Here is a 27272-nt window from a genome sequence, read left to right on the forward strand (position 1 = left end):
GTCATTAGATTGCATGCCCCGAGTAACAACCCTGCAATACAGTGCAATTGCAGCTATTTAGTGAATGGACTGAATACAAGCCTTTCAGTGCAATTTGTTTTATCCAACTGAAAGTAACATTATGACCTCTTTAAATGTCTGCTGGCCACAAGCGTGAATCACAAATCTACAGCTCAGCCACTTCCTAACCTTCTCTTCCCCCCAAACAAAGCTGACTGACACAAACAGCCGACATGGAAGACATGGAAGCCAACGAAAGCCAACACATTAGGGTGTAAATGCTAAATAGAAGAATATTTATAATTATAACACCGTTTTGGCGTATGCTTTTTTGGCTCAAGGGAAAATACTTACAGTCTTCATACATGAGCTAATATCCTGTTCTCACTTATGAAGCAGTCAACACATAACTACAATGTGAGCCACAGGCCTTGTTGTGGTCATGGTGAGTTTAAGACTGTGAGAAGACAATAACCAGGTCCCACTCTCAAGAGAAGACATAGTCTTAAAATACATACATACCTATACATAATTATCAAGTTACCAGTATAGTAGTCATGGATTCTGCATTGGAGCAGCATGAATTGTTCATATTGCCCCTTTAACTGACAGCTGAGGATCCAGAATCAGATTTAGCTAACATAGCTATTGGATTACGAACCAGACATGGAGGTGATCACCACGGTACTCTCTGCACTACATTGGGCGTCTGCATAGGTGGAGAGGTTCACGCATGTTTTAACAGTCCCACATGGACATGTGGATGCGGAAATATAATTTGAGTTACACATGACACATTCTATTTAAGGATAGGACCTAATGCTTTCCCACTACCCAAACTGCTCCTATCTGAAGTCTGGTCTCAGAAACATTCTGGCTAACCCTGCAACAGGAGGACCGTCACATGTTTAGGGAGACCTGGCTTCATCGTGGAAACCCAGTTCAAGCTGCACTAGATGGGTGGACTGTTTTGCTTCTTTTTTTTCTGTTTGCGAATGGGCTAAAACTGCATGATGAAAGAAATTGCACTTGAATCTTTGACTACTCCAGCTTGTTGATTAGTGAGCATCATGCAACTCAATGCACGTGCTACTGAATGTCATTTTTAATACTAAAACCAGAGTGACAATCTGTTAAATGAGCCATGACTGCTCTATTTCTCATCTCTACTTCTCTCCGTGTCTGTTTCTGTCCGGGACTAGTCATCTCACAAAACACACCGGGATGATGAAACTGCTTCAGAAAACCCTAAACGGGAGTCATTAGAACACATCACAGACGCTCATAGATTGCTTTGATGAGAGCTCCTGCAATGACAGAAGTAAAACGCTCGGTTTAAATCAATGGCAGAGATCTTATCTCTCTTCCATCTCTCAATTATTGTGTTTGTAGAAAACTCTCCTATTATCTAATTATGTAGACAAAGCAGTAGAGAGTGATGGAAAGAGCTTGCATACCGCCCAATTATTAAAGTATTCCCCTTGTCAGGTGATCTTGTGCCTTCCTTTTGTTAATGTTTCTCTTCTACAAAGGATATGATCTAGCAATCGTTCATTCTGGCGATATTTCGAAGAGAGTGGGTCAAATCAGTGGAACCAAATCCAAATTTCACTCAGTTCAGTGTCCGTAGTTGGATTCCATCGAGTTCTCTGTGAGCCCATACGCTTGTAAACACAAAGCAAGTGTTTAGAATTAAGGCAAATTGCCGACTGGAAATGATCCAAAGCTGGCTGGCTACTCGCCAAAATGACCACAGCTGCAACAAACTCACAAATTGTGAATCAAGTGAACTGGTGCTGAATCGATTCTCTGCTATCCGACAGGAAGAAAGAAAGAATTAAGTTAATTAAGGACTCTGTCACCACTTTGATGTATTCACTTTCCAGACACAACTCTGGGATCCTGCACTGGATATTAAATATGTTTTGGTAGAATCTCCTAACCAAATCATGTTAAATATAGATACATGTTCATATGATTTACATGTTCTAATAGAAAGCCATAATACATAAGTTAATGTAATGATCATGATATATCCCTTTTTAAGAATGCAATAAAAGTATTTAGGCATAACGCTCGTATTCCCACCATATAAACATATTCTACCATGACTTCCTTTGTCTGACAGCAGAATTATGTTTTAGAACTAGTGAGGCCACTGTTTCAGGAGTTTTGTTTGATCGGCACAGAAAAAAGATTGCATAAAGGGAACAGATCATAAGACAAGAGAAAAACTCAAAATGACATGTAATAATAAAACTAAACGTATGAACCAAAGGTCAATGCTCAATCTAGGAAAGAAACACTAAAATGAGAGAGACAAAAAGAAAATGGATGATGATAAAACATAAAACATCAACTTACATGGGAGTCCCAAATCACTCTTTTCTTTGGTCTCAGTTGACATCTGAAACAATGAACCTTGGGACGAGAAAAGAAGGGGATGGAATGGATGGAGGAAGGGAGAGGAACACAACAATCAAAATCAAACAAATAAGTCAAATAAAATGGGACAAACATGGCAGGACATGGACACAAAAACGCCTCAACATGGAAACGTTAGTTTCTTCCTTTGTGTCTTTCTTCCTTTTCTTCTCTCCTACATTACGTTTAGGTGCCTTAGTTCACAAATGAATATCAAAAGGTAAAAACTATTTAAATGTATTCCCTTTACCAGAAAATTAAGGAAAAGGATGAACTGAGAAACCCTGGTGTTTGTAGAACGGTTACTGCTGTGTCATGCTGAGTGGTCCACTTAGTCAGACAGAAGGTCTCTGACACAGATGAACTGCTCAAGTACTGATGTATAATTGAAGTACTGGTGTATAATTGATAAAGGCAAACACAGCAACATGGTGCGCTTAAAAGCTTCTTGCCAGACTAGCTGGAAGACACATTGATCATCAACAAAGGGCAAGAACAACTGACGAGGTTAAGCTGGGTGATGTGCAAACACCATCATAAAGTGACACACGTGCACAGTTGACAGGCATGATGTGGCGTTTCTTTGATGTAGGTGGGCTTAGCACTATTACTCTGGGCCTGAATTTGTATATTTCAGCAATGTTTTTATCAGATTTCTCAATATTGTACTAAATGACTTAGCCAATTACTGCATTTATGCAACTGCACCCAACACATGTCATGCTGATAAATGTCTGAATCAGTGATGACAGTAGGAGCAACATGCCATGACAGAAACCTTTTCATGTTTCAATTAGAACAAACAAATACGGAAACATGACGGCAGGGAAAATGAAGCGTACATGATTTAGTCATGAGCCAACGCACGAGCATTGTGAATGCGATAAGATAGCTGGGATGAGGACAACGCATTTAAGAAAAGGAAAAATAAAAGCAGAAAATGACTGACAAGCAGCTCAGGAAACACTACGAAGTGATTAGAATCCTCAATGAGAAGACATGAAGAGGACTAGAGCTTTCAATGGGGAGGTGGCATGTTTGATGCTCTGCAGTGCTGCTGACACTGATGATTTATAATTGTATAATACAACAAACATATTCAATGTTCACTCCCAACACTAAGGTTACATAACAGCCAGTGTCTCTGGTGATTACTTGTGGGTTTGAAGAACACACAGCATATTGTCTTTGCTCTGGCGGTATGTAGACACACACATTCACACAAATGGTTACACCCACACACACACACACACACACACACACACACACACACACACACACACACACACACACACACACAGTAGGTAGTGAGTGAAATGTCATGCTCTCTAGGATGAGACAGTGGAGCTCTGACTGAATCTCTTCCAGGAATCCAGATCAATGTGTCAGAAAAATGTCAACAGGCCAAAAGATATAAAACAACACAGGCAACTCTAAAAAAAACATGTGAAAGAGCTACAACTTCTTTCACAAGAACACACACACACATAGATATACACAGACTCACACTGATAAACACATACACACAAAAAGAGAGGAGGCACTCCATGCGGGGCAGAAGTGAGGTCAAATGGATTTCTACCTCTCAGGATTTAACAGGACAACTTTAGAAAAAGGGCAGCGAGAGACGGTGGAGGAGATTAATAGAGAGGCGGGAGGTGTTGGTGGAGAGAGAGAGAGAGAGAGAGAGAGAGAGAGAGAGAGAGAGAGAGAGAGAGAGAGAGAGAAAGAGAAAAAAGTGAAGTGCTTTTTGAGCACAAAGTCAATTACAGAGTACTATCTAAAACATTAACTCCCCCCTCTGCATTGACATTATCAGTTCATTCACAAACCTCAAACTGTAAAAGTTACGTTTGTTTAAACGAGCAACTGTAAATTAAGTGTGAATATCTGCTTAAAATGTGAGAAACATATTTAACTTAAACATACACAAATTGTAGTTTAAATCTGGATTTGTTCCGTTTCATTTCAAATATTTTCTGAACTTAATGAGGAAATATTTGTTGTGCTCGCGAAACAACACACAATCTAAGTGTATCTGCCCGATTGGATACAAGCAATAAACCATGTTCTGTCTGTGTAAAGATTGCATTTCCAAAGATCCATCATTCATAAACCAAATGCAAGAATGGTCCAAGAATCACTTCAAGCCTTTCAAATATAGTCTACCTATAAAATGCTGTGCATGCAGAAATCCCCACTAACAACCATACACACACCAACACTCTCTCTCTCACACACACACACACACACACGGACAGACACTTCATGGATTTCCGTAAATGCTACAGGAAACAGCTGAAACATTAGTGCTGACATAAAACCACGTCTGTGGAGTCATTTTAAAGACAGAAAATCAATCAGGGGAAATGAGCCTAAATCTATACCTCTCTAGGTTTTATGCCATATTCTGTGGCCATACCTCACAGGCCTCAGGGAATCCTTTAGACGGCGCAGAGACACAGTATATGATGCAGTGCGTAAGTTGCGGGCAGGGCTCTGCATATACAGTAACCTCCGTCAATAATGTGCCTACGGGCAAAGCTTTTTGACGGATTACATAATTTGATTCCATTGCTCATGACATCGACCATCTCTTTGTCTGATAACCGACAGGATTGTCAACTTGTTTCACATCTTTAGTCCGACATTGCCTCCATTCTAACTATTAACCTTTATCGGGGAGGGGGATGTAATCTTCTTCATCAAATCCCTGGAGACCAATGTGCTTGCCCCAATCTGACGTCATCTATAGTTGCAACTCATGCGTAGCCATACCAACACATTGGTGTTGCCAGGGTTTTGAGAGCGGAACGTAGCAAAGTAAAAACACTTTTAATCGATTTAAAGCAACGCGCGATCGATCGATCTATTTATCGTGTCTTTAGCGGATGGCCATGCTGTTATCACTCCACCTTAGTAGTGGACCGCAGCTGGAAAACTCTTGAAAACAGCTTGACGATGACGTTAGTTCCGCCTGTGGCGCTGCGCGGATCGATTGCTTTTTCAACCGAGAAACTGCATCTCGATGTCGTGATGCCAGACCAATCAGTCAACTCGGTGGAGTGGGCAGATTTAAAGGGGTGGACCCAGGCATTCTAAAACCCACACTACCATATTATTTAGTGTTCATTCATTCTGGTCGAGACTTTTTTTTATATTTCAGTCTCAAGAGACAATTTGCGTAAAATATATGTCAAAATACAATTTACTTACAGTAAATATGATGGAAACCATCAATAATCTCTCTCTCTCTCTCTCTCTCTCTCTCTCTCTCTTCATGTCAGATGCTTGTCTGCCAATTACTCTGAGCATAAGGAGTAACAAGCACTATTCTACCTCCACCTTGGAAAAACTGCTGCTGCTATATTTGTGCCATTATGACTCAGCCCACATTTCCCCTGTGGTTTTGGAATTTACCACATTTTCCTTATTTTTTACTGTTGTCAGAAATCACTAAATGTGGGGGATTTTGGATGATTGTTCCACATCAATATCTATTACAGCACAACCGTTATGGGATTTTTGGGGCTGATGCCGATTCTGATATTCCAATTCCACTACGATGTATCTGCCAAATACTGTATACATATAAAAAGCATCTTAAATGCAGGCAGAACTTCAACCATTCCGTGACTTCATACCAAGAAAGAGTAAAAAAGCTATGAGCAAAGTCCCCAATATATGCAGTTTGCTTAATATCTACCATGACTTTTCTTTATAAAACAGGTGTTTTTGTTTTCAGTTATGTACAAGAAAGCGGTACAAAATAAAGTTAATCATCAAAAACCAAACCTATACATCATCTACAATGTGCACAGAAGATTAAAGTACATGTGTAAAGCAGAGCAAGAACAAATCACTATTAAAAAGGAGAACGGGGAACAGATAGGCTGCTGGAGAAAGGCATAACACCAGGGCTTCCAAGAGGATGAGGCCAGAGAGATGGCAAGGATAGAAGACTTAATGGAAAGAGTAGCAGTGGTTGCTGGAGGACTAGAGAGTGAGATGTGAAGACTGATGAAGAGGACAAGTAGTGGGAGGAAAGAGGTAAGAAATGAGAAGGATGGGAACAAGAAGACAAAAACTGGCAGTGCTAATAAATATACTCACGAGCTAGATGAAAGATACATTTGCAAAGATTTTACATGCGTCCAAGAGTATGAACGGCGTGTCTCTAAGGTATCTCAGCACAACCATTTTGGAAAGTCTGCCAACGCCTACAGACTTAATTGGTTTAGCTGGACACTAATGAGACTTTATTTGTCTAAAAGGGTTGTCAATAGCTGGATTTATATTCAGTGAAAGAGACAGCTTATATTAAAAAAAAAAAGTTCTCTTAATTTGACGGGGAATCAAACCCCAGACGTTGCGGTTATATGACTTGTGCTGGAGCTCCTCAGCTACCAAGGCGCATCAAGACACAGGATTTTCAAATCAATACTGATTTTCTAACATATTCATGAACAATATCTGTACAAATATTACAAATACTTTAGACATCAGCTTAACCAAGTGCATTGCTTACATTGCAACATCCCTTTTCAGGGTTAACTTCATTTACACTATTTTCAGGGATGGGTTTCTCATTATGGATCAGTGCTGTAAATGAACCCATTCATTTGTCAAGTTACGCTTCACTCGTTCCCGTTCTTTAGCTAAATATCTGACCATGCATCACCCCCCACCCCCCCCCTCCCCACATGGCCTGCCTTATCCAGGGTCAATTCCCATCTGAAGCAGTCACTGCAAGACATTTGTCGAATTGGCATCCTCATCTTTCATGGTTAGGTACTATATATATGACACAACTTCAATACATTTAGGAGAGATACATTCATGCTTGTGCTCTAGAAGATTCATTATAATCAACTTACTTTGCATGCAGAGTCCGTTGGTACAGTTCTGAGACAGGAGCACCAGCCCATCGCAGTCCTTTCCTCCGTTTTTAGGTGCTGGGTTGTTGCACTCCCTCCTCCTCCACTGGGTGCACTCTGTCCCACAGGCCGACCACTTAGTCCACTCGGTCCACAGACCGTCCACTGGAGGAAAGGAGCGAAAAGAATGAGAAACAAACAAAAGACCAGGGAGAAAGAGAGCATTCATGAAGAGCAGCGTATATAGGGCAAAAAAAAAAAGAAAAGCGGTGGAATGCAGTAGAGTTCAGGACAGAACACGTAGAAACTTGGGACCAAAGAGCAAAATTGCACAAAGAAGAAAAGGATACAATACAATACAGTATAATACATTGACACAATCAACATAAATGTGGATAGAATCAGACTAGAATCCACTCACCGGTGCACAGTGTGGTGCAGAGCAGTTTCTGAATGGCCTGTCCATCACACGGCTGCCCTCCGTTGAGAGGAGCGGGGTTAGTGCAGCTGCGGGTTCGCTTCTGGAAGCCCCGTCCACAGCGACTGTTACACACCGACCACTCTGTCCATGTTGACCAGCCGCCGTGCACTGTGGCAACCGAGATCAGTAACTTAATCAATACAGTCATCCCACACATGCATTAATCAGCCATTCCAACAAAACAACAATATATTCCTCTGGCCAATCAAGGAGTTGTTCTTTTTTAGCTCTAAAATGATCGGCAAAACACAAAGATCCCTTGCGCAACACAATCCTCAATGACATCACACAAGTCCTCCATGGCTACTTCAGCCATGTGTTTTAGATCGCTTGTATGTTAAACAAATATTACGTTTTACTCTAGAGGCCATTAATCTTACAGACACAGTCCAAGAAATGTGTGTGGATTGATGAACGCAATTAACAATTTGACACTTTTTGACATACATAATGTGACTTGGTGGTGTTGGATATTGTTGGCCAGCTGTGGCTTGACCACTCTCATTAAGTATGTGTATTTGTGTTAGCAAAGCATGCCTCAAATTGCCCCTTAAGGAATGAATAAAGTATGTTTGATGGAATTGTAGCTGACATACCAACAGAAAATCATACACTTTTGTGATATTCATACAAACTAGGTCTGCGATGAAGCAATCAAATGGGCGCAGGGTGCATTCAAATCCTATTGTATCAAAGAGGCATCATCCTCAATGGATGTATCGGTGATTGTAATGTGTTGTAATGTGACTGTGTCTCAATGAGCTCAGTGTGTGTTTTGCACATGCCAGGAGGCTAAGTTGTTGAAGTTTAGAGAGCACAGCTGGATTTTCCTGCACAACCAAACCACACATACGTACACACACACACACACACACAGTCTTGAGCAACTTTTTGCTGCTCTTATTGGAGCGCAATGTTTTCCTGCTGTTCACACTCACACAGCGAAGGGAACACTGACACACAGATGCCTACCCACGCAGTTGTATAACCCACACATGGTAAAGCACACATAAACTGTCACGCTGCTTGCAGATTGCTTAACCTTAGACCCTTGTTAGAGAGAGCAGGGAGAGGGCTAAATTACTATTATAAGGAATCATGCTTCTTTGAATTTGAGTTTTCTGAATCCTTAACACCAAAACAATGTGTGTCTCCATAGTCTGCATGTATCTTTTCTCTTTCTTTGTCTCTCTGTATATCTTTACCCACTTTCTCCCTCTTGTAGTCTTTGTACCTCTACAAGATTCCCCTGCATCCTGTCACATTTGGACTCAATCATTGCTTCATTATTTTGTATCACTTTTGTTTTGTTCGTGAGAATAAAATGTGGCAGCACAGTGCGGACCGAGATAAGGGCGAGCAGACAGAGAGGAATCAGGTATAGAGTTGGAATGAGTCACAAGGACACCCAGAGAGAGAGAGAGAGTTGACATCCGGAGAGGTGGGTTGAAATTCCTCTGCTGCATCTCGACAGCTCTGTCTCAGCCCAGTGGACGGTGCCCACTCCTTTCTCAACACCCAATTAGAAATTAATCATCAGAAAGAGAGAGAGAGAGAGAGAGAGAGAGAGAGAGAGAGAGAGAAAATCAGGTACAACCACTTTTGCCATCTACTTTCTGAGGTTCGTCTACTCCATTTTCTTCTTCACTCCTCTGCCTCTCCTTTATCCTCACCTGTCTCCCATCCATCTATAGCTACACCGTTTTTCCCCCTCATGTTTTGGTTTTCTTCCGCTACTATTTCACCTTGTCAACAGTGTCAGGCGGGCCCTTGTGGAGCCGAGAAGATTGAACCACAGATTGAACAATCTATTTCTGTAAGGATACATCAGTGTCAAACCACTCCATCTCTCGCTGTCTGTATCGAACACGCACACACGCACAGCTATTTTTGATTGAAACACTCTTAGTGAATAGACACGCAGTGTAACATTTTAGAGAAACACTGTGCATGTGTGTGAGTGTTCTGCTATACATTGCTGCTCCTCAAAATGTTTCCAATTCTCTCATGGCAGACTGGAATGTGGTAAAATGAAAAAAAAAGAGACCAGGCGAACACGGCATGTGTTTTCTTCCTCACAACAAGCTTTTTCTTCTCAGTTTTTCGTAAAAAAAAACAAAACAGAGAAGAGAAGAGCCTGAAAACAAAACTAACACCATTCACAAGTTTGCTATTCAAAGTCTGTGTTGTTGTCTTTCACAGCTGTTATCGTGCCATATGCGGCACAATTAATTTGATAGTGGGACACTTGGCTGAAAGCGCACACATTTGGAAAGCCTGAGTGTTCTAATTTAAAACTGAAGGCGGGATTGGTGGATTTTAATTGGATGAGGTCAAGGGTGACGTGGGAATATCAGGCCAATCACAAAGAGCTAATTTCATGTGGCAGATGGGGGCTGGCTTGACTGATCAGCACATGGTTGGGTAGCTTCAAACAGCATTTAAAACGGTGTCATATGAGTAAAATACTCAACATCAGACACAAAGAAAGCTCACCTGCATTCAGGAAAAGAGAAAAATGACAATATGTTGATCAAATTAACTGTCTTGCTCACACACACAAAGACCCACACAGACAGGAGCATGCAAACATACCGTAAACAATGACAGTGGCCGTAGTGCTCCGTCTTTTGGCCACTATGTTCTTCGCCACACACGTGTAGTTGGCTGTGTCGGAGAGACGCGCCTGTTTGATGATCAGGTTGTGGTCGATGGTGATGTAGAAGTTTCGGTCCTCTGCCGGGTCAATTATTTCTTCATTCTTCAACCACTCCACCTGGGAGAGACAGAGAGGGGGGAACATGAGGTCAGTATAAAGGTTTCGAAAAGATGTAGCGAACATTATAATAGTAAATTGTGTTATTGTGTAATGACACCATGGTCTTTATCTGATTGTAGAAGTGCCCGCCATAAAGTCAAAAAACTAATGAAACCAGATAAACAATTATTACGTTATTTTAATGTTGCAACTTCATTAGAGTTTGCCAGTTACGGCTAATTAAAAAATAATGACATATTCTTTCTTTTACAACTGATCCACCCTAAGAAAAAATGAATGCAAAATAAAATTGTTTAGAAAGCGATGTTTGACTAAAATATTCCATCTGTGAGAGCAAAAAAGAAAAGAGAGAACCCAGTTTGGTTGTTTTGGTTTAATCTTGTTTTCAACTTGTCCAGGTGACAAGTAAAGATGGTATGAAAGGACGTATAATACGATGCTGGTTTAATCTTGTTTTTGTTGTTCCACATAGAAAAAGCTTTGAGGCGACGTCACCATGGAAAATCCAAATAAATACATGCGTGTAGGAGAGGAGGCTCCGCGGTGAAGACCAATCCTATCTTGTTATCTGTCATGGTTCATCCCGTGAAAAAAATATCTATCATTTAAAATTAACACGCAAATAAAGACACTACAGGAGGTGATGTTTATGCATCAAGTCACAGAAATCCCGCTGTTGTTAAGGCAAAGACCTGGGCCCTTCACAACACAGGTTGCAGTGTAGAAAAGGAGGAAAATGTCCCGAACATATGCTTTCGCAAGGTACTTTGGGTGAAGGGTAGGACAGCGGGAAACGATCCTATTTACGAGCCTAATCACATTTCCCGAGTGCTGTATTTACTGGTCCAAACCCTCATAAATTCAGCCTGTCCAAGCTTTATGGCAAGCACATAAATGTCCGAGTCACGTTGTTTAATTCACGTTGTTTAATTTCCTCCACCCTGCGCATTAGGAAATGGAAATCTCAGATGCAGAAACAAGGGAATTCAGTGTTATTCTTCAGCTTACTGCCTGCCCAGGCCCGGCTGTCATTCTTCTCTCTCAGTTATTCTACCTGCTTCTCTCTCTGATCTTTAGAGATTCAGCAGTGCTCTTTGGCCAGGGGGCTCACTGTAGCCTTGAATTCTCAATCTTAAGTGAAATGCTGTGTGACCTTTCAGTTTCCATTACAAAGGAAAGGTTATACTGGAGAATAAAAGCAAAGACAAACAAACAAAAACATATGTATATATATATATATATATATATATATATATATATATATATATATATGTATATATATATATATATATATACACACACACACAGTGTGAATAGTCAGCCCGGGAAGTTCATCTTGTACTTTAAGTGCAAGTCGAGGTGTTGTCTGGCAAAGCAAAGCAAATACATGTGTGTAATAAGGATTTTTATTTATTCATAGTCAGGGTAGTTATATAAGCTGTACTGTGGCCATGGAGAAAAATAACTGCACTGGAATACATGTGTTGCACTTTGTCTCTGAGATCTACGCTCACTGGTTAGACTACATAACCATGCGTATACACCTGACATAGACAGAGCAAGTGAAGATGGATGCAGCTTAACACCATGCTACAAAATGTATCTTGAGCAAAACAATGTTAATTTAAAATCACAAACTCATGCCTTAAAAAAGTCTCCAAAAAACAGTAACACATGAGTAAATGGAGTTGTAGACCTGAACCTGTAGTCTTGTGTCAGCAGCATATATGGTGGCAGTGCAGGTTGGATATGCCTACTTTCTTTTAGATGGTATTTTACTGGTTAGTGATATATCACTTACTAGTTCAACAGATACGTTTGCCTTTATTGTCTTATCCCCTCGCGTATAATAACGTGATTTCAGACTTCCTTTGACAGAGAGTGCTAAAGCCCTTCCCCCCATCAGGACTTTGAAGATTGTTACTTGGAGGAACTATGACACATTGGTCACAGATCAGAAACGATGATTTTGGAATTGTGGGAATGATTAGGTTAAGACCAACATTTAAATAACAACAACATGAGACTTGGTTCCTTTATTAAGTTTGAGATTATTTCATAAAAGTAGAAACAACCCCAGTATGACTGGCAGAAGAAGTTTTCCTTTTGACTTCACTGCATTTTCAAAGCGTACAGTCATCAGGAAGTGTCTCACCTCTGACATGAATTTGCCACTCAATGATCAAAGCCCTGTTATAAAATGTCTGCGGTGAACCAACTACCCAGGGGACGTGGAATGTTGGAGGGTGAAAGATGAAACAAGTTAAACTGGATAAAAAATGAAATTGATCCAAAGTGAAATCTCAGTTCAAGCTACCTTATGAGCCCAGAGGGACTGTAAATATATCCTGACTGTATTAAACTATTCTAATGCAAGCTGGTTAAGTCAGTTAATGTACATGGATTACATCATGTACTCTGTCTCCTCTTTAGAAGCTGCAGTCCCGCTTGGGAATAGCTACAACTTTTCTCACATCTCCTAAAGTTCTCTGCTGGGTTACTTTTGGGACTGCTGGCCAATTCTGTAGCATACAGGGAAGTCATGCCCCTGAATTTCCTGGAAAATTGATCTGCAAGACGGTGGCCATGATTCACAAAGTTCCACCATAACCGAGCACGGACACTTAACCTCAATGTAAAAAGTATCATCAAATCTCAAGCCTATTCACTCATAACACTACTCAGAATTGCTTTGTCACAAGCTACATATCTAAATTACACAAATGATTGTTTTGTATTAAAAATCATAAATTAAAAGTGTGACCGCATACTAGCATGTTTTTGTTCAAACGTGACTGACATTGCAGGGATTATGTATTTAAGTAATTCGTTGCTTAAGTCATCAAATCATGAATCATTTTAGCTTGTCTAGTGAGCTATAGCTCCGAGATATATGATCATATCATTTCCCAGAAACATAGAATAATACTAATGCAGGCCTTCTCTGGCAGCTTACATTAAAATTAGTTGTAAGCTCTTGTGTGACGATGAACTGAAAATAGCCACGGCCTTTGATGATGCCTGAAGGTTGAAGCGTGTTGGACTGATGTGTCCTCCGCTGGGCTCAGACAAAGAGACCGCATGTGGTGGCTATACTAGCACTGCCACCGCATCATTACCCACAGCTGGTGTAAGAGTTTCTGTTTGAATGGCAGAAGGTGGCTGATTGGATCAAGCCAACCCCGGGGGAGAATGTGTATTTGTTATTTTAACTCTTGCCCCCACATCGCCTGGCTGTCTGGAAAGAAACACACACATACACACACACACACACACACACACACACACACACACACACACACACACACACACACACACACACACACACACACACACACACATACCAATAACATGCTATTCATTGCCATGCAATAATGGCATTATACATGCCTGTGATCACACCTACACACTCGCTCTCTCTCTCTCTCTCTCTCTCTCTCTCACACACACTCACATACACACACACACACACACACCATAAATATGCTATTCATTGCAATGCAATAATGGCATTATACATGCCTGTGATCACGCCTACACACACACACACACGCACATGCACGCACACACGCACACGCACACCCCCACACACACACACAACAAACATTTTATTCATTGCCATGCTCTAAATATCAAATATTGGAGTTATACATGCCTGTGATCACGCATACACACACAACACCTTTGACACACTGACATGTGCACAAACATAAGCAAAACTCTTGTCCTCTGTTTCAACTAGAACATGATTTAAAAAAAGGTTCAGGAAGAGTCCATCCTTTTTTTTCAGACAAAGAAATCAAATGGCTTTCTTTTCAAAGGGAAACAAGGCTTTGTCTGATCAATCACACACTCACTTAGTTCATGTTTTCTTTGTGCTTGACCCAGTGACTGAGACATTCAGTTGCCCACAGGTATATTTCAAACCATGTGCCCTGAATACTAGATACAAGCAGGTGTGTCTTTCCTCAGTTTTTAATCATGTACGTGCTGGTGGTGTTTGGATAGTGTAATATATTTGTAGGGAGGGAGTGATACATTATGATGTGTAAATACTTCCGTATGTTGTCCTACTCGCAGCATAAAAACAAATGTCCCATCTTTTGCTGTGCAATATTGAGGCAGAATAAAAGGGTAATATAGTGCACAATCTATTGGCATGTGCATCTTTCTTTGGCAGTGAAACAAAAGCTTGGTCGCAAACTGTGCAAGATAAAAGCAGGCCAAGATATAAAGATATATACTCCATTTTGTTGCACTTGAGAGCAGCAAAAAATGTTTTGAATCGCAAAGCTTTGCCGTATATCTGCTACTGAAAGCAGGGACATCATAGCCACAGTGTGCCAGAGAGAGAAACACAGTGTAAATCTTGCAAAAGCAAAACAAATGGTAGACCACAGAGCAAGAACTGAGATAACAAAGCAAAGAATATCTATGACAAATGCTAGAATATGACATGCTTTGTAGAGCCACTACAAAGGGCCTCATATGGGAGTTGATAACAGCGTAGAGATACAGCGTCTATGGATAAAATCTGCCATTGAATCACAACATTAATTTTTCAAGTGGCAGCAGGCGCAAATACACAGATACACAATACGGGTATGACGAAACACAAACTAGACCAGTTACAATACAATGTGATTCTGCAATCAAAGACAGGAAAATCAAGCTGCACTGCATCTATGTGTGTATGTGTGTGTGTGCATGTGTGCGTGTGTGTGTCTGTGTGTGTTTGCCTGTGAATCACTGAAGTGTTAATATGATCATCCCCTTGATTAGCTATATTATCTGGATCCCTTTAAGACCACAGATGAGTGGGTTAAAGGGCTAGCGACGTGATTACTCTACCTATGTGTGGGCGTGGACTGAGTGTGTGTTGTGTGTCCGTCCATGTTTTAATAATTCCAGCCCCCACAACCAGCACCCACTCGAGCAAGCTTTGCCACTTCATTTCATGGCAATCTGAGACCATGTGTTGGACATCAGAGGAGAGAGATAAGGACAAAGAGCTAAAGGGAGGAATGTCCTCCTTGTATCAGCTGACCTCACGGCTCCTTCAGGGCAATTGGTTTTAGTTGTATGCTTTCATTTGGCACATCTTTGTCTGAATCATCCTGAGGATGTGCCGAAACGCTGATTCATAAAACTAAAAATAAACCGATTGCATCCGTTTTATATGTGTGAAGCTTTTTCCTCGTTAATTTAATGTCTACCAAAGCAACCCTGTCCTAGAGAAACTACATTGATATCATTTGTTTTACCCAAGGGAAACATAATTTATTGCTGGAATATTTCCAGTGGCAACATTTCTTTTCATATGTAGGATTGTGCTGTGTTTGTGTACTGCATGCACAAAATGTCGTTAGTCAACAACAGCAGATCATGATTTTGGTTATATGTTAATTAAGTGAACATTTAGGTTATATTTTATTTTTCAATGTTTGAAAAGGATTTTTCTCAAACCTTAACCAAGTTCTTTGAGAGTCTACCCAAACACATAAGTCATCCTTTATTTTCTATGAGTGGGATTTCTATAAATATATACCACATAGAAAAGGCAATGCTAACCTCACACTGAGAGTCCAACAAGAAAGCTGAATATATTTTGACGGCTGCCTTAGGCGAACGTTCACTCTGACAACTTTGCATTTTAAACCTATATGAACAATTTTAAAGACATTTACTTTTTTGTCATTTCCAATTCAAACCTGCTTCTCGACATGAGCTGAATAAAACAATTGACTCTCTTGGCACGATGCTTTGTTGACGTTTGGAAGATGTGCATATCAGGTTGTCTGCCAGCCTCTGCGAGAACTACTTTGCGTACGTTTGCATAGACTTTTATGTGTAACTTTGGAGAAGCATATTCCCTCTGCCAATCATAGCAACCTACACACCGCATACTCATCCTACCAGCAAACACACTCAGATACACACAGGAGCACAGATGTGCCACACTCATTATTATTGGCTCTGACCAGCATCTAGAGAGCCATCGTTGTAATTGGCATGCTTGTTTCCATTATCAAACACTCACACATGCACGTATGCTCACACAAACATATTAACAAAGCCACACGCACACACACAAAATGCAATCTGCCAACCTAGTTCTCAAGAGCCCGGTCAGTCCAGTCAGCAGAAAATAACCCCGGACAGCGATAAACAACAAAGGAGAAAAGGAGGACATTAAAGCAGCAAGGCAAGAAACAAAAAAGACAGAGATCACAGATGAGAGAGGGTCAGAGGGAGACAAACACGTGGAGGAGGATTAAGAAAAACGACCATAGTGGAGTGGCAGCAGGCTAGAGAAATAGAGAGCAGGTGGGAGAGAACATATTGAGAGGCATAGACACAGACAGAAAGAGAGCGAGAGAAGAGAGGTAAGAAGAGAGATGTGTGTTGGCAGAGCGCACCGTCCATCTTTCTCTTCTGCTGCCATCAGATTTCTTGACACAAACCCAGACAATTGGCTATAACTGTCTGTGTGTGTTCATCAGGGGATAGTACCAACACATGCCACACACACGCACACACACACACACACACACACACACACACACACACACACCCGCCTCCTGATGTGTAGCTAAGTAAAATAGTAATCAAGCTATTCATTAGTGCAGTAACAAAGGCCATTACTGGCTAATCAACAATCTCCAGACTCAATCGAGGAAAGCTAATAGAAATTTAATCCAACAGAGCACATGAATATGGTGAAGACGGTGTGTGTGCGTGTGTGTGTGTGTGTGTGTGTGTGTGTGTGTGTGTGTATTGGATAAAACAATTAACTCATTGTGATGAGATGAACAAAAGGACTTTGTTGTTTCATACAATTACAGTAGAGTAACTGTCATTGTGTGAAAAAAACGTCATTATGTCTCATATTGCTTCCCTCAGCATCAAATAAATGTAGCACTTAAACTGAAATCAGACTCGGAATGCACCAAATGAAACTATGACGCACCAGGAAGTGTTTCTTTTCTACCTCATTCATGGTGATCATCGTGCACACAAGGGCAGAGCATAGTATAGTGGAAGCTGCTGAACGCTGCTGCTGCCGTATCCTCAATGGGAACACGTGGCAGCTAAATCCCATTGAGTTTGTTCAAGACAATTAAGATACTTTTCTATCTGTATACACAATAATAGGAACTCTGCTATCTTTCATAGAGCCTGCTCAGACAAGAAAATGCCTTACCAACTTTCACTTTATGTTCTTACGTGATTGATGTGGTGAAAGAACCATTCTTTCAGCACATCTGTGTTCACAACACAGCCTATTATACAGAATGAAGGAAACAAGCAGTTACATTAGGGATGCTTCAAAACATACCACTGAAGTACTGTAATTTGCAAGGGCAAAAGTAGAACCATTCATTTGGGAAAACAGATATGTGTTGTGTGCGTGGCTGTGTTCTTTGTGCTTCCTCCTCACTGCTGTGACTCTTCTCTTGGCATCTATACCTGCCAATTTGTAGCATTGTAACAAACACAAATGGGTATGTTTTGGTGCCAACAAAACCTCTAGACTAGATGTCCTTTTTCGCGTCAAGGGCTACACCTCACTCCCACCTCTACAGTAACACGCTCTTCAGCTGCACTTTCCTGTTAGTCATCCCTTACTTTGAACCCAATAAAATTACTTAAATGCAGCATGTTCCCAACTTCAAATGTATTGTCAAGGGTGTTATCTCTTAGAGAAGTATACCGTAGGTGTTTAAGAAGTAAGTATGAACATCTAACATAAAGAGGCAGGGACAAATAGTCTCAAAGAACTGTGACTTGCTTAAAAGTTGTATTTAGGAATACATCCTAGGAGCAAACAATGCTTACAAGAGGCCTTCTAAGAGATAGGAGTCAGACATAAGCAGATAATACGGAGCAACAAAAAGGAACTATGTATCAAAGATACGGATGGGCAAAAGAAAATAGAATAAACTGGTTAGACAGACACAAGAGACATAACAATACATCCCCCAAACATGTATTAGTTTCAATGCTATATTTAAGATCAGTGTCGCCTTGCAGTAGTCAGGAACGGTAACCTTTCCACTCAATTACATTGATTGTGTTAAGTGTGATGTTCATCCTCCTGCAATATAGCCGGACCATTTCCCATCCCTGTCTTAATTGGCCATATGTCCTGGTGTTTCTGTCTGCATCCTCACTACACTTGGGAGGTGATTAGGACAATCCTGCTGCCCACTGCGACTGTGGGGAACTAAAGCCACCAACCCCAGCACAATAAAATACACGCCAGGACTGGGCAGACCGAGCAGATTGTGCAGGTTAACGTCAGGTCACTGTAGATGTGCGCGCATATAGAGCGGATGTAAGTGGGTAGAGCGTCCGTGTGTGTGTGGATGTCAGTGTCTGCGCCTTTATGTGGGTATGCCAACATGGGATTTCAGAGGCTCTGACAGCTTAATTAACTAGTTCCATGCGAGTGACATAAAGACCTAATTAACCACATGGACATAACTGGGTCGCGGTCGACAATCATCCTACACTGATGTTCTAAAAGACATCTAAAAGTTGTATGTTTCAGCTTTACCAGAGTTTTTAATTGCATTTATTTTCAATACATCAAGAACACATGTTATCTTAGTTATTGTTCTGCTATGTTGAAACACAAAACATGAAGGCAACAAACCTCCAAATAAAGACAGAGAAACAGTGTTAGCCTAAAGGTTACCCTATATATTTTACCACAACATAATAGGCGATGCAGTATTTTTGGCTAATTATTTCTGTTTTTTTTCTGTACAAATGTATGTTAATTTGCCAGAGATATGTTATTGCATACTCTTGTACTGCACAATTAAAAAGAGGGGAACATATATATGCATATATGTACATATACTGTATAATCTATTTAAACTGATGTGTGGCCAAGAGCAGAGAATTCTCAGAGGTCCTGTTTGTTAGAGGAACTAGGATTTAACGTATTTTCCGTAGAAGACTCATATACCACTAGGAATTAAAAAGTAGTTGGGCATCGAGGATGAAGTATGTATATCATATAAATAATCCCCAATGGTGCAGCAGAGTGTGAGGAAGAGCAGGGCGCTCTTCAAAGTGTCCCACACGGACAGAACTGGGACACAGGAGGACACCAAGTTGGACTGGGACAGGCCTATAGAGGTCTATTAATAACCTACTACTCCACTGCACCTTGGTACACTTCAACTAAATGATGCATGGCACACACGTATGATACGTGAGTAATATTTTACTCAGCTGTGACTTGTGCTTCTAAGCATTTGTTTTGCAAGATTCAGCCCATAAAATAATGTGTAGACAATGGTTCCCTTAGTACAATCTAAGCTTGTAAATTATATAAAGGAGAGGGTGAACGAAGAAATGGAAGAACAAATAGAAACATGTGAAATGAAGGAGAGGAGAGGAAATGAAATAAGAGGTAAAACAAGGAAGTTGCTCAGCACTAAAGGAGGTCACAGATGTGCAGAACAGAAAGCTAGCACTGACTTCTCTAGGGTGCACACATGCACGGACGGACACACGCACACGCACACGCACTCACACAAACACACAGCGTTACCTCTGAGATTTAACACAGGTGCAGATGCTTCACAGTGATCTATTAGAGTCACCCTCTCATGTCAACATTCAAGAGTGCAGAGAGAAAGGGAGAGCGAAAGATGGATGGGGGAAATCTCAAGAGAGGGTGGGATAGAGAAAAGGTATTTCAACGGCAATGGTGAAGGAGCGAGAGAAAGATAGAGAGTTAGGGAGGCGGTGATTATGGTGGAGGAGGATGTGGAAACAGGGAGTGCAGGCTAGGAACAGATATCTGTGGGTGATCCATTAAGACTAACCCGACAATATCAACAAATAGGAAGAGGAAGCGAGAGCGGGAGCCTGTGGGGGGGAGAGAGCGCAATGGAATAAACAGGGACAAATGAAAAGGTAATGAGGAGGGGAGGGAATATGAGGGAGAGGGAGAGCGATATGGAATTTCTATGCTATGTCACAATTAGGGAAGATGGAGGGAGGGGCAGCATAACTGGACGGAGAGTGCTGAATGGATAGAAAAAGGAGTGGAGAGAAGATGGGAGGATATACTGGGTTAATCTATTTGGCCGAACACTTGAAGCATGTGATGAATGCTGGGTAGAGGGGGAAGGAAAAAGGAGAGAAAATTAGGAAAAGACAGGAGGAAGTTGGCGAGGGTATATTTTTATCTTTGAACGATGTGTCAAAACACGGGGGTGTGTCAGTGTGTAAAAAAAAAAATCCACCAACTACTCCAGCTATTCCGAGCGTTCACAAGACATCTCTCAAGCATCAAAGACACAACATTACAGAGATGGACTTCCACTTTGGAGGATTGATAGATGGGCTGCACTTTTGAGACATGGTGCAGGTGGTTGGTGAGTAAATGGGAAAAGGAGAAGTGCAGAAAGTGAATGAGGCGGAGGAGAAGGGCAGTGACATTGACGTTAGAAAAACCATGAAAGAGGGCATACAAGTGACGGACCGCAAAGTTTGAGGCTTGGCAATACAAAGCAGTCATTGAAGCCATAATATATATTCGAATTTAATGAAATTCAGGCAGAAAGCAACACTTTGATTGAAGTTGCTTTGCAATACATTTATTTCCAGGGCATACAAATTGATAATCACTTCAGGTACGGAAAAGTTGAGTGAACACTAACCATTACAAATATGGTTCCATGCGGGAAACAAAGCTAGCCAGGAAGGATAATTTAAGGATTAGCTAAAAACATGGCACGTATTCTAAAATAAAATGTCCAATATTTCACTAGCTCCAGTTGGAAAAGCAGGAGGGCGTAGGGACAACTAAAATAAATGAAGCCAGTGTGTCTGGGAGCAAAGCAGTTTCCTCTGAGACATGAGACATTGTCATTTTCTCAATTTCATGAACTGCTTCATTAAATTGCTCATGTAAAATGTGACTTTTTTTTCAGCTTGTTCTACTTGTAATTATATATATATATATATATATATATATATATATATATATATATATATATATATATATATATATATATATATTATAATCAGCATTTGAAGGCTGCTCTGGTCAAAATACTACTTGAAGAGAAGAGGAAGGCGTGGGCAAAATATTTATTTATTTGCGTAAAACAAAATGTCTTTGCTTAAAATTGCTTACTAATTCGGGAAAAAAAAACTCATATCAAGAAAGAAAAAAAAAACAGATGATTGGAATGAACAGAAAATAAATGAACAAACAGACGGAGTAAATAGAAAATCACTCAGACTAAGGATAAAAATGCATGAGGACCGTGATGGAAGCAGTGCTAGCTGAAGGGAGAAAAAAACAAAACAACAACAACAGAGATGACAGTTTGGGGTGAGTGAGAGTAAAGGGATGGAAAGTTGAAATGAGACCCTGGGCTCCAATCATTAGAAGAAGAGACAAGTAGAAAAACATCCAAATCCACTCAACAGCTCAGACACGTCGGGGAAACGTTTCCCCAAACAGATGCTGACCTAGTAAAAGCTAGAATCAGAATCAACACCTCAAATATCACCAGGGAAAAGTTCAAAAGGGAAACACTTTCTAATTGTGATAGAAGAACTCAAAGTTAGAAAATGAAAAGATTAAACCTGTTCTCTCCTCTGTTAGAGTACAGCCGGCTGTACTTTGCGTTCTCGACTAATGTGCGAGCCCTGAATGTCACGAGGCAATATTTGATCTTGCGATATCCAGCAGCATAGAGAGTTATGAGAGCTGTGTCAAATATAGTGATGGAAACTGTCAGAATACCGATGCACACAACTGTCAAATTGACATCCTCATGTTTCTATTTAAGCATAATGAATCATTCTTAGCAGATTCACCGTTTCCAATTCGTATTCCCATCAATTATTTGAATGCAGAGAAAATGTGTAGTTCCCCCCGTACAGCAACGAAAAATGATAATTGCTTGAATGCCTGAACTTAAGCAGACACAACAAGCGACTGTGGAGTTTCCTTCAGACTTTAGAAACAGTGTGTTGCCTAACTGACTTCCATGATTGCTGTGAGCCGGTGTTGAAATGATTGACAGCTTGTTAAATTACAGAGCAGCTCCGTGAACGGTTACGGGTCACTGCGGTAAAAGTGTTGAAGCCCTCTGTATCCGTGTCTCCGTTGCTTTCTTTATTTCTCTGGAGAGTGATGTATTTTCCCGCTGAACCCTCTAGTTCACTAAGTACTTTAACATCACTGATGGCGATAACAGCAGACGGAGAAGGAGGAGGGACAGAGCGAGGAAAGAGGAGAGAGATATAAGGAAGAAAGTAACAGTGGGGATGACATGTGAGCAATGGGAGGCTTCGCTCAAGAAACCACAGGACACAAAACTGCTGAAAATCATTTAAGTGTTTCAACATGATGACCTAAAAACACTTGTGACGTCTTGAATCATTTTCAAATTAATGCTTTCCTGGAAAGTTGCAACGTATACCTACGTTTTTGTTTTGTTTATTTGACAATTCATTTGAAAATGACACGTAAATGGTTGCAACATTAAGTACATGCACGATCAAAATAACATCAAGGATGACAGGAGAAAGTCACATGACTTATTTCCCTGTTATATAGGTCCCTACAACTAAGTTTGCTTCATCCAAAGATTATCCATGCAGGCATTTATGTTGTTTGTATATTAATTACAGTACACCAACCATTCTGATTTCAGAATTTAAAAAAGCCAGTCGAAAGGCATTACATTAATTCAGTCAGAGATGGATGTAAGGGCTTTCAAACAAGGAGTGTCTGCTTTTTGATCAGGATAATTCATACTTGAGTTCCCTTTTTCATTTCTCACTCAGGAGGACAAAGAGGAATGTCCCTCACAGTCGTTTTACACATCAGCAAAGATGTACTGGGTCCCTCTGCATCAGATCCAGTCTTAGCCTTGCCAACTATTGTTGGTGGGAAATGTATAACTAAAGAATGCATGTTCAATGTATGATTCAGGAGATACAAATCATAACCTGTTTTTATCAGCAAAGGAAAACGTCAATCACTTGATGTTTATGCTGTTGGTATTATTTTAAATTGTTTGTTTCACGTTATGTTTTGCACGTTTTTGTATGTATTTTGTCCTTTCTGTGGACCCCAGGAAGATTAGCGGCTGCTAAGGCGTCAGCTAATGGGGATCCAGTAAATAACTAAAACCTCACCCACCAGTGTGCCAGACATTACAATCAAGGTTCATGCTAGAAGTCACAATAGTTTAATAGGGTCTGAATGAAAACAAATGGACTACAACATATTCCTCAATAGAATACAGGGATGTATGAACTTGTCAATCATTCTGATTGAAAAAAAGTAAATAATTTTCCCACACGCTCTAATATAAAGCATGTTAAATGACTGAAATCAGCTTATTTTTTCACCTTAAAAGAACATATTAAATACATTGTGTTTGTGCATGAGTACATGTCAAGTATACAGTATATCTGTGTTATGAGTGGGAAGCTAACCATTCCAGTACTTTCTGAACACACAGTTGTGTATGTGTGCAGGCATTGTGTGTGTTTGTGTGTGTGTATGCGTGTGTGTGTGTGTGTGTGTGTGTGTGTGTGTGTGTGCGTGTCTGTCAAAGCTGGTTCACTGTACAGTGTAGCAGTGCAGATGACACTCCATAATTATTAAAGCATGAAGAGGCTCTGAGCTGATTGGGGGCATGCTAATCCTTTTTAATTGACTCTCCAGCTCTCCAGTGTTATTAAACCGCCCAATAACAAAATCAGCTTTGCTTTATTAGCCGGGTCAGCTGTACTATGGGAGACCTCCCTGTTGGTTAGTGTTGCATTTTGTTGAAGGGTGTACAATGAAGTATGATTATGGTAAACAAACAACAACATGTTCATGTAGAACACAGCCTATTTCAATTACATTCAGATTCGATGTCCAAATTGAAATGCAAATGCAGGATATTCAGTGTCCGATATGGGGTGAGGGTACAGAGGTTGGGATGATGAGCGGCTGTTTGACACAATTAATGTTGGCCTTTTATCATGACAATGTCTTTTCCCAAACCAAACCTTAACTAAGAATGTTAGTTGCCTAATGTTTACAGGACACTGTGAAGCTGAATGTGTTCAGCCATTAAAATAAACACCTTTTTCAGCAGAATTAATAACCTGCATTGGTCAATATCTTTGACACAAGTTTGCATTACTGAGCAAGAAACTGCAGCATGGATTTTACAATTTTGACTGACAAAAAATTATGCAGGTGCCATCATGAACAGCATCTTTTTATGGTTCCCGGGAGAGCTAAAAGAGCATCTTATCTCTAAGTGCTGTACATCGGCCTCTGCAAGGCCACACTTAAGACTAGAGGCATTTACCTTTGAAAGAATTATGCTTCTGAAATCAGCAAAGCATCGAAAGCGCCAAGATCTTCTTGGCAGTGTTTGATAAGCCAATGATTCAGTTGGTAAGCACTATCGTGGCGAATACAGCTCAGCAAAATGGTAGTCATCCTTGATTTCACACCACCAAACACATTTTGCATCGTGTTAATTGGAGAACTGTGATATGGCAGTAAAATATTCTACGATCACATAGAATTATAAACATATTCTCTGTGCCACACGGTCCTCATCTGATAATGTTCTGTTATCAACACAGTCACATTTATGAAAATATGAATTGCTCTGACAATGACCTCCTTTAGTAACTCACTGAAGACTAACTGAATAGTGATGTGGGTGAAAAGCAATTAATTGGTAGCAATTATTTAAAGCCCTGGCTTATTAAACTTTTTAAATGAAGAATTGACTGTCCCAATTGCTTGAGTAGTTAAGTGTATAAAATTATCTCTAATTTTTTGTTCGCAGAAAAACTATTTTTAGGTGTTAAATTATTTGACGAACACGTATCTAAAATGTTCGCTGTATTAAAATAATATATGCACAACTTTTTTTGCGCTCCTTAAAGGCCGAACAATTCATACAACTTGACAGAACAGAGCAGAGTTTTGTTATTTGACACTGTCGCACCCGGTGTCAAAACAGTGCGTTCATTCATCCGTGACAACACTGGCAGGACCGCCGAGGGCAGCGCGGCCTCGCCGCCCGACAACGCAGTACACTCTCCACTGTCATGTCGCCATCAATCCAAAGCTTTGTCTCAGAACTGTGTCAAGAAAGAGAGGAGCGTGAGAGACAGCCACAGTGACAGAGAGAGAGAGAGAGAGAGAGAGAGAGAGAGAGAGAGAGAGAGAGAGAGAAAGCTAAAAAAGAGGCAGGAGTCCACAGAATAGTGTGAGAACATGTTAAAAGACATAAACGGAAATGGAGATATAGATATAACTGAGACGGGAACGTGTGCAAAGGTTTGACTGTGAAAACAGTCAACATATAAGCATTAATTACAAAACAAAAGAGTGAAGGGTCAGCGCTTTAACACCAGCACATTTAATACCCTTTCCATGTCACTGCCAGAAAGACATTAAAACAGGGTTAATTATAAAGGTGGACTATCCTATGGTGTTGCCAAGGCCTTTGAATGGGTAATGTAAGAGGATAGAGTAGTTTCTCCTAATTAAGGGGGTGCAGAGGGGATCTACGCAAACGCCTTCATTATCTCCTCCCTCTTATGCTTCTGAGTCAAGCCCTCTACATCCCACACTCACTCAGACCTCAGACCACAGAGAAGTACATCTGCATATGATCACTGGCCTACATACTTCCTGTATTCTAGGAAGATGGAGGAAAAATAACACCAGTTAGGAGACAAAACCCAGGGCAACTAAATGTAATGAGGAGCTTCCCTTTTATAATTGCGGTTGGTATGAAATGGCCTGAGAGAAAGCCAAGATAAATGCCTGGGTTAGGTGATTTTGTAAAAAAAAAAGAAGTGTGATACAAATATAACTGTCCTGAGAAAAAAGCAGAAACACAATTTATTTTTAACTGTAAGAAAATACAGAGCGACTAGTCAATGTAACAGTGAGGACATTCGATAGCTGATGCTGAGATTCTGCAACAGCAAAAAAAAGCACATTTCCAAAGCAGCTCTGCAGTCTGCTGCCGTCTGGATCGACTGACACGGCTCACCACCGGATGAAAGGCCTTTCAAGGGTCCTGACACTCACACGAGCTGTACCGTGTACATTGTCTTCTCCCTCTTCCCCTGTATGTGTGTATGCAAGTGTGACTATCTTTCTGAAAATACAAAGTGGTTGTAAAAGACTACACCTCTCTCCAATGCAAGGAGTAAAGGAGTTTATGTGCATGGTGATTAATGTGATCATTAGATAATGGTCACAATCCCTCTCAACAACGGCGACAGCCAACCACAATACCTTTACGTCACAGATGTCGCTCTTCCTCATCTGCCCCATTTGTAAATTACTCTGCAGTTATAGACTATCGCAACAGCATTTTCAATAAACTTAACACCATTTAAATAATTCACATTCGAGAAAAAAAAGGAGATTGCTGACTAATCTGTGGATTACGGTGATGATTTCTGACAGAGGTTGAGGATCAAGGTAAAATGTGATGGGAGATGAGCTTGGGGCTTACTATGCTAGCTCAAAGAGGATTAAGGTAAGGATCTATTGGTGAAGCGGCATTACATAAATTGTTTTTGAGCACAGAAACACACACACACACACACACACACACACACACACACACACACACACAAGTTTCTCCAGAGGAGTTCTGGGATAAAATTACTTTAATTATTC

General features: G+C 40.6%; 1 protein-coding gene across 1 annotated transcript in view; it reads right to left on the bottom strand.

The window, feature by feature from the left end:
- Positions 1-27272, bottom strand: part of LOC306740211 (netrin receptor UNC5C-like) — a gene marked incomplete at both ends in the record, with an annotated part of 178941 nt that overhangs the window by 26539 nt on the left and 125130 nt on the right. Inside the window, 4 exons of the mRNA XM_079222313.1 lie at positions 2365-2421; positions 7302-7466; positions 7723-7890; positions 10378-10558. Of these exons, the coding sequence (XP_079078439.1) occupies positions 2365-2421; positions 7302-7466; positions 7723-7890; positions 10378-10558 (571 nt within the window). The remainder of the gene's footprint in view (positions 1-2364; positions 2422-7301; positions 7467-7722; positions 7891-10377; positions 10559-27272) is intronic.

The sequence above is a fragment of the Taurulus bubalis genome, assembly GCF_910589615.1.
Source record: "Taurulus bubalis genome assembly, chromosome: 8".
Classification (NCBI taxonomy): Eukaryota; Metazoa; Chordata; class Actinopteri; order Perciformes; family Cottidae; genus Taurulus; species Taurulus bubalis.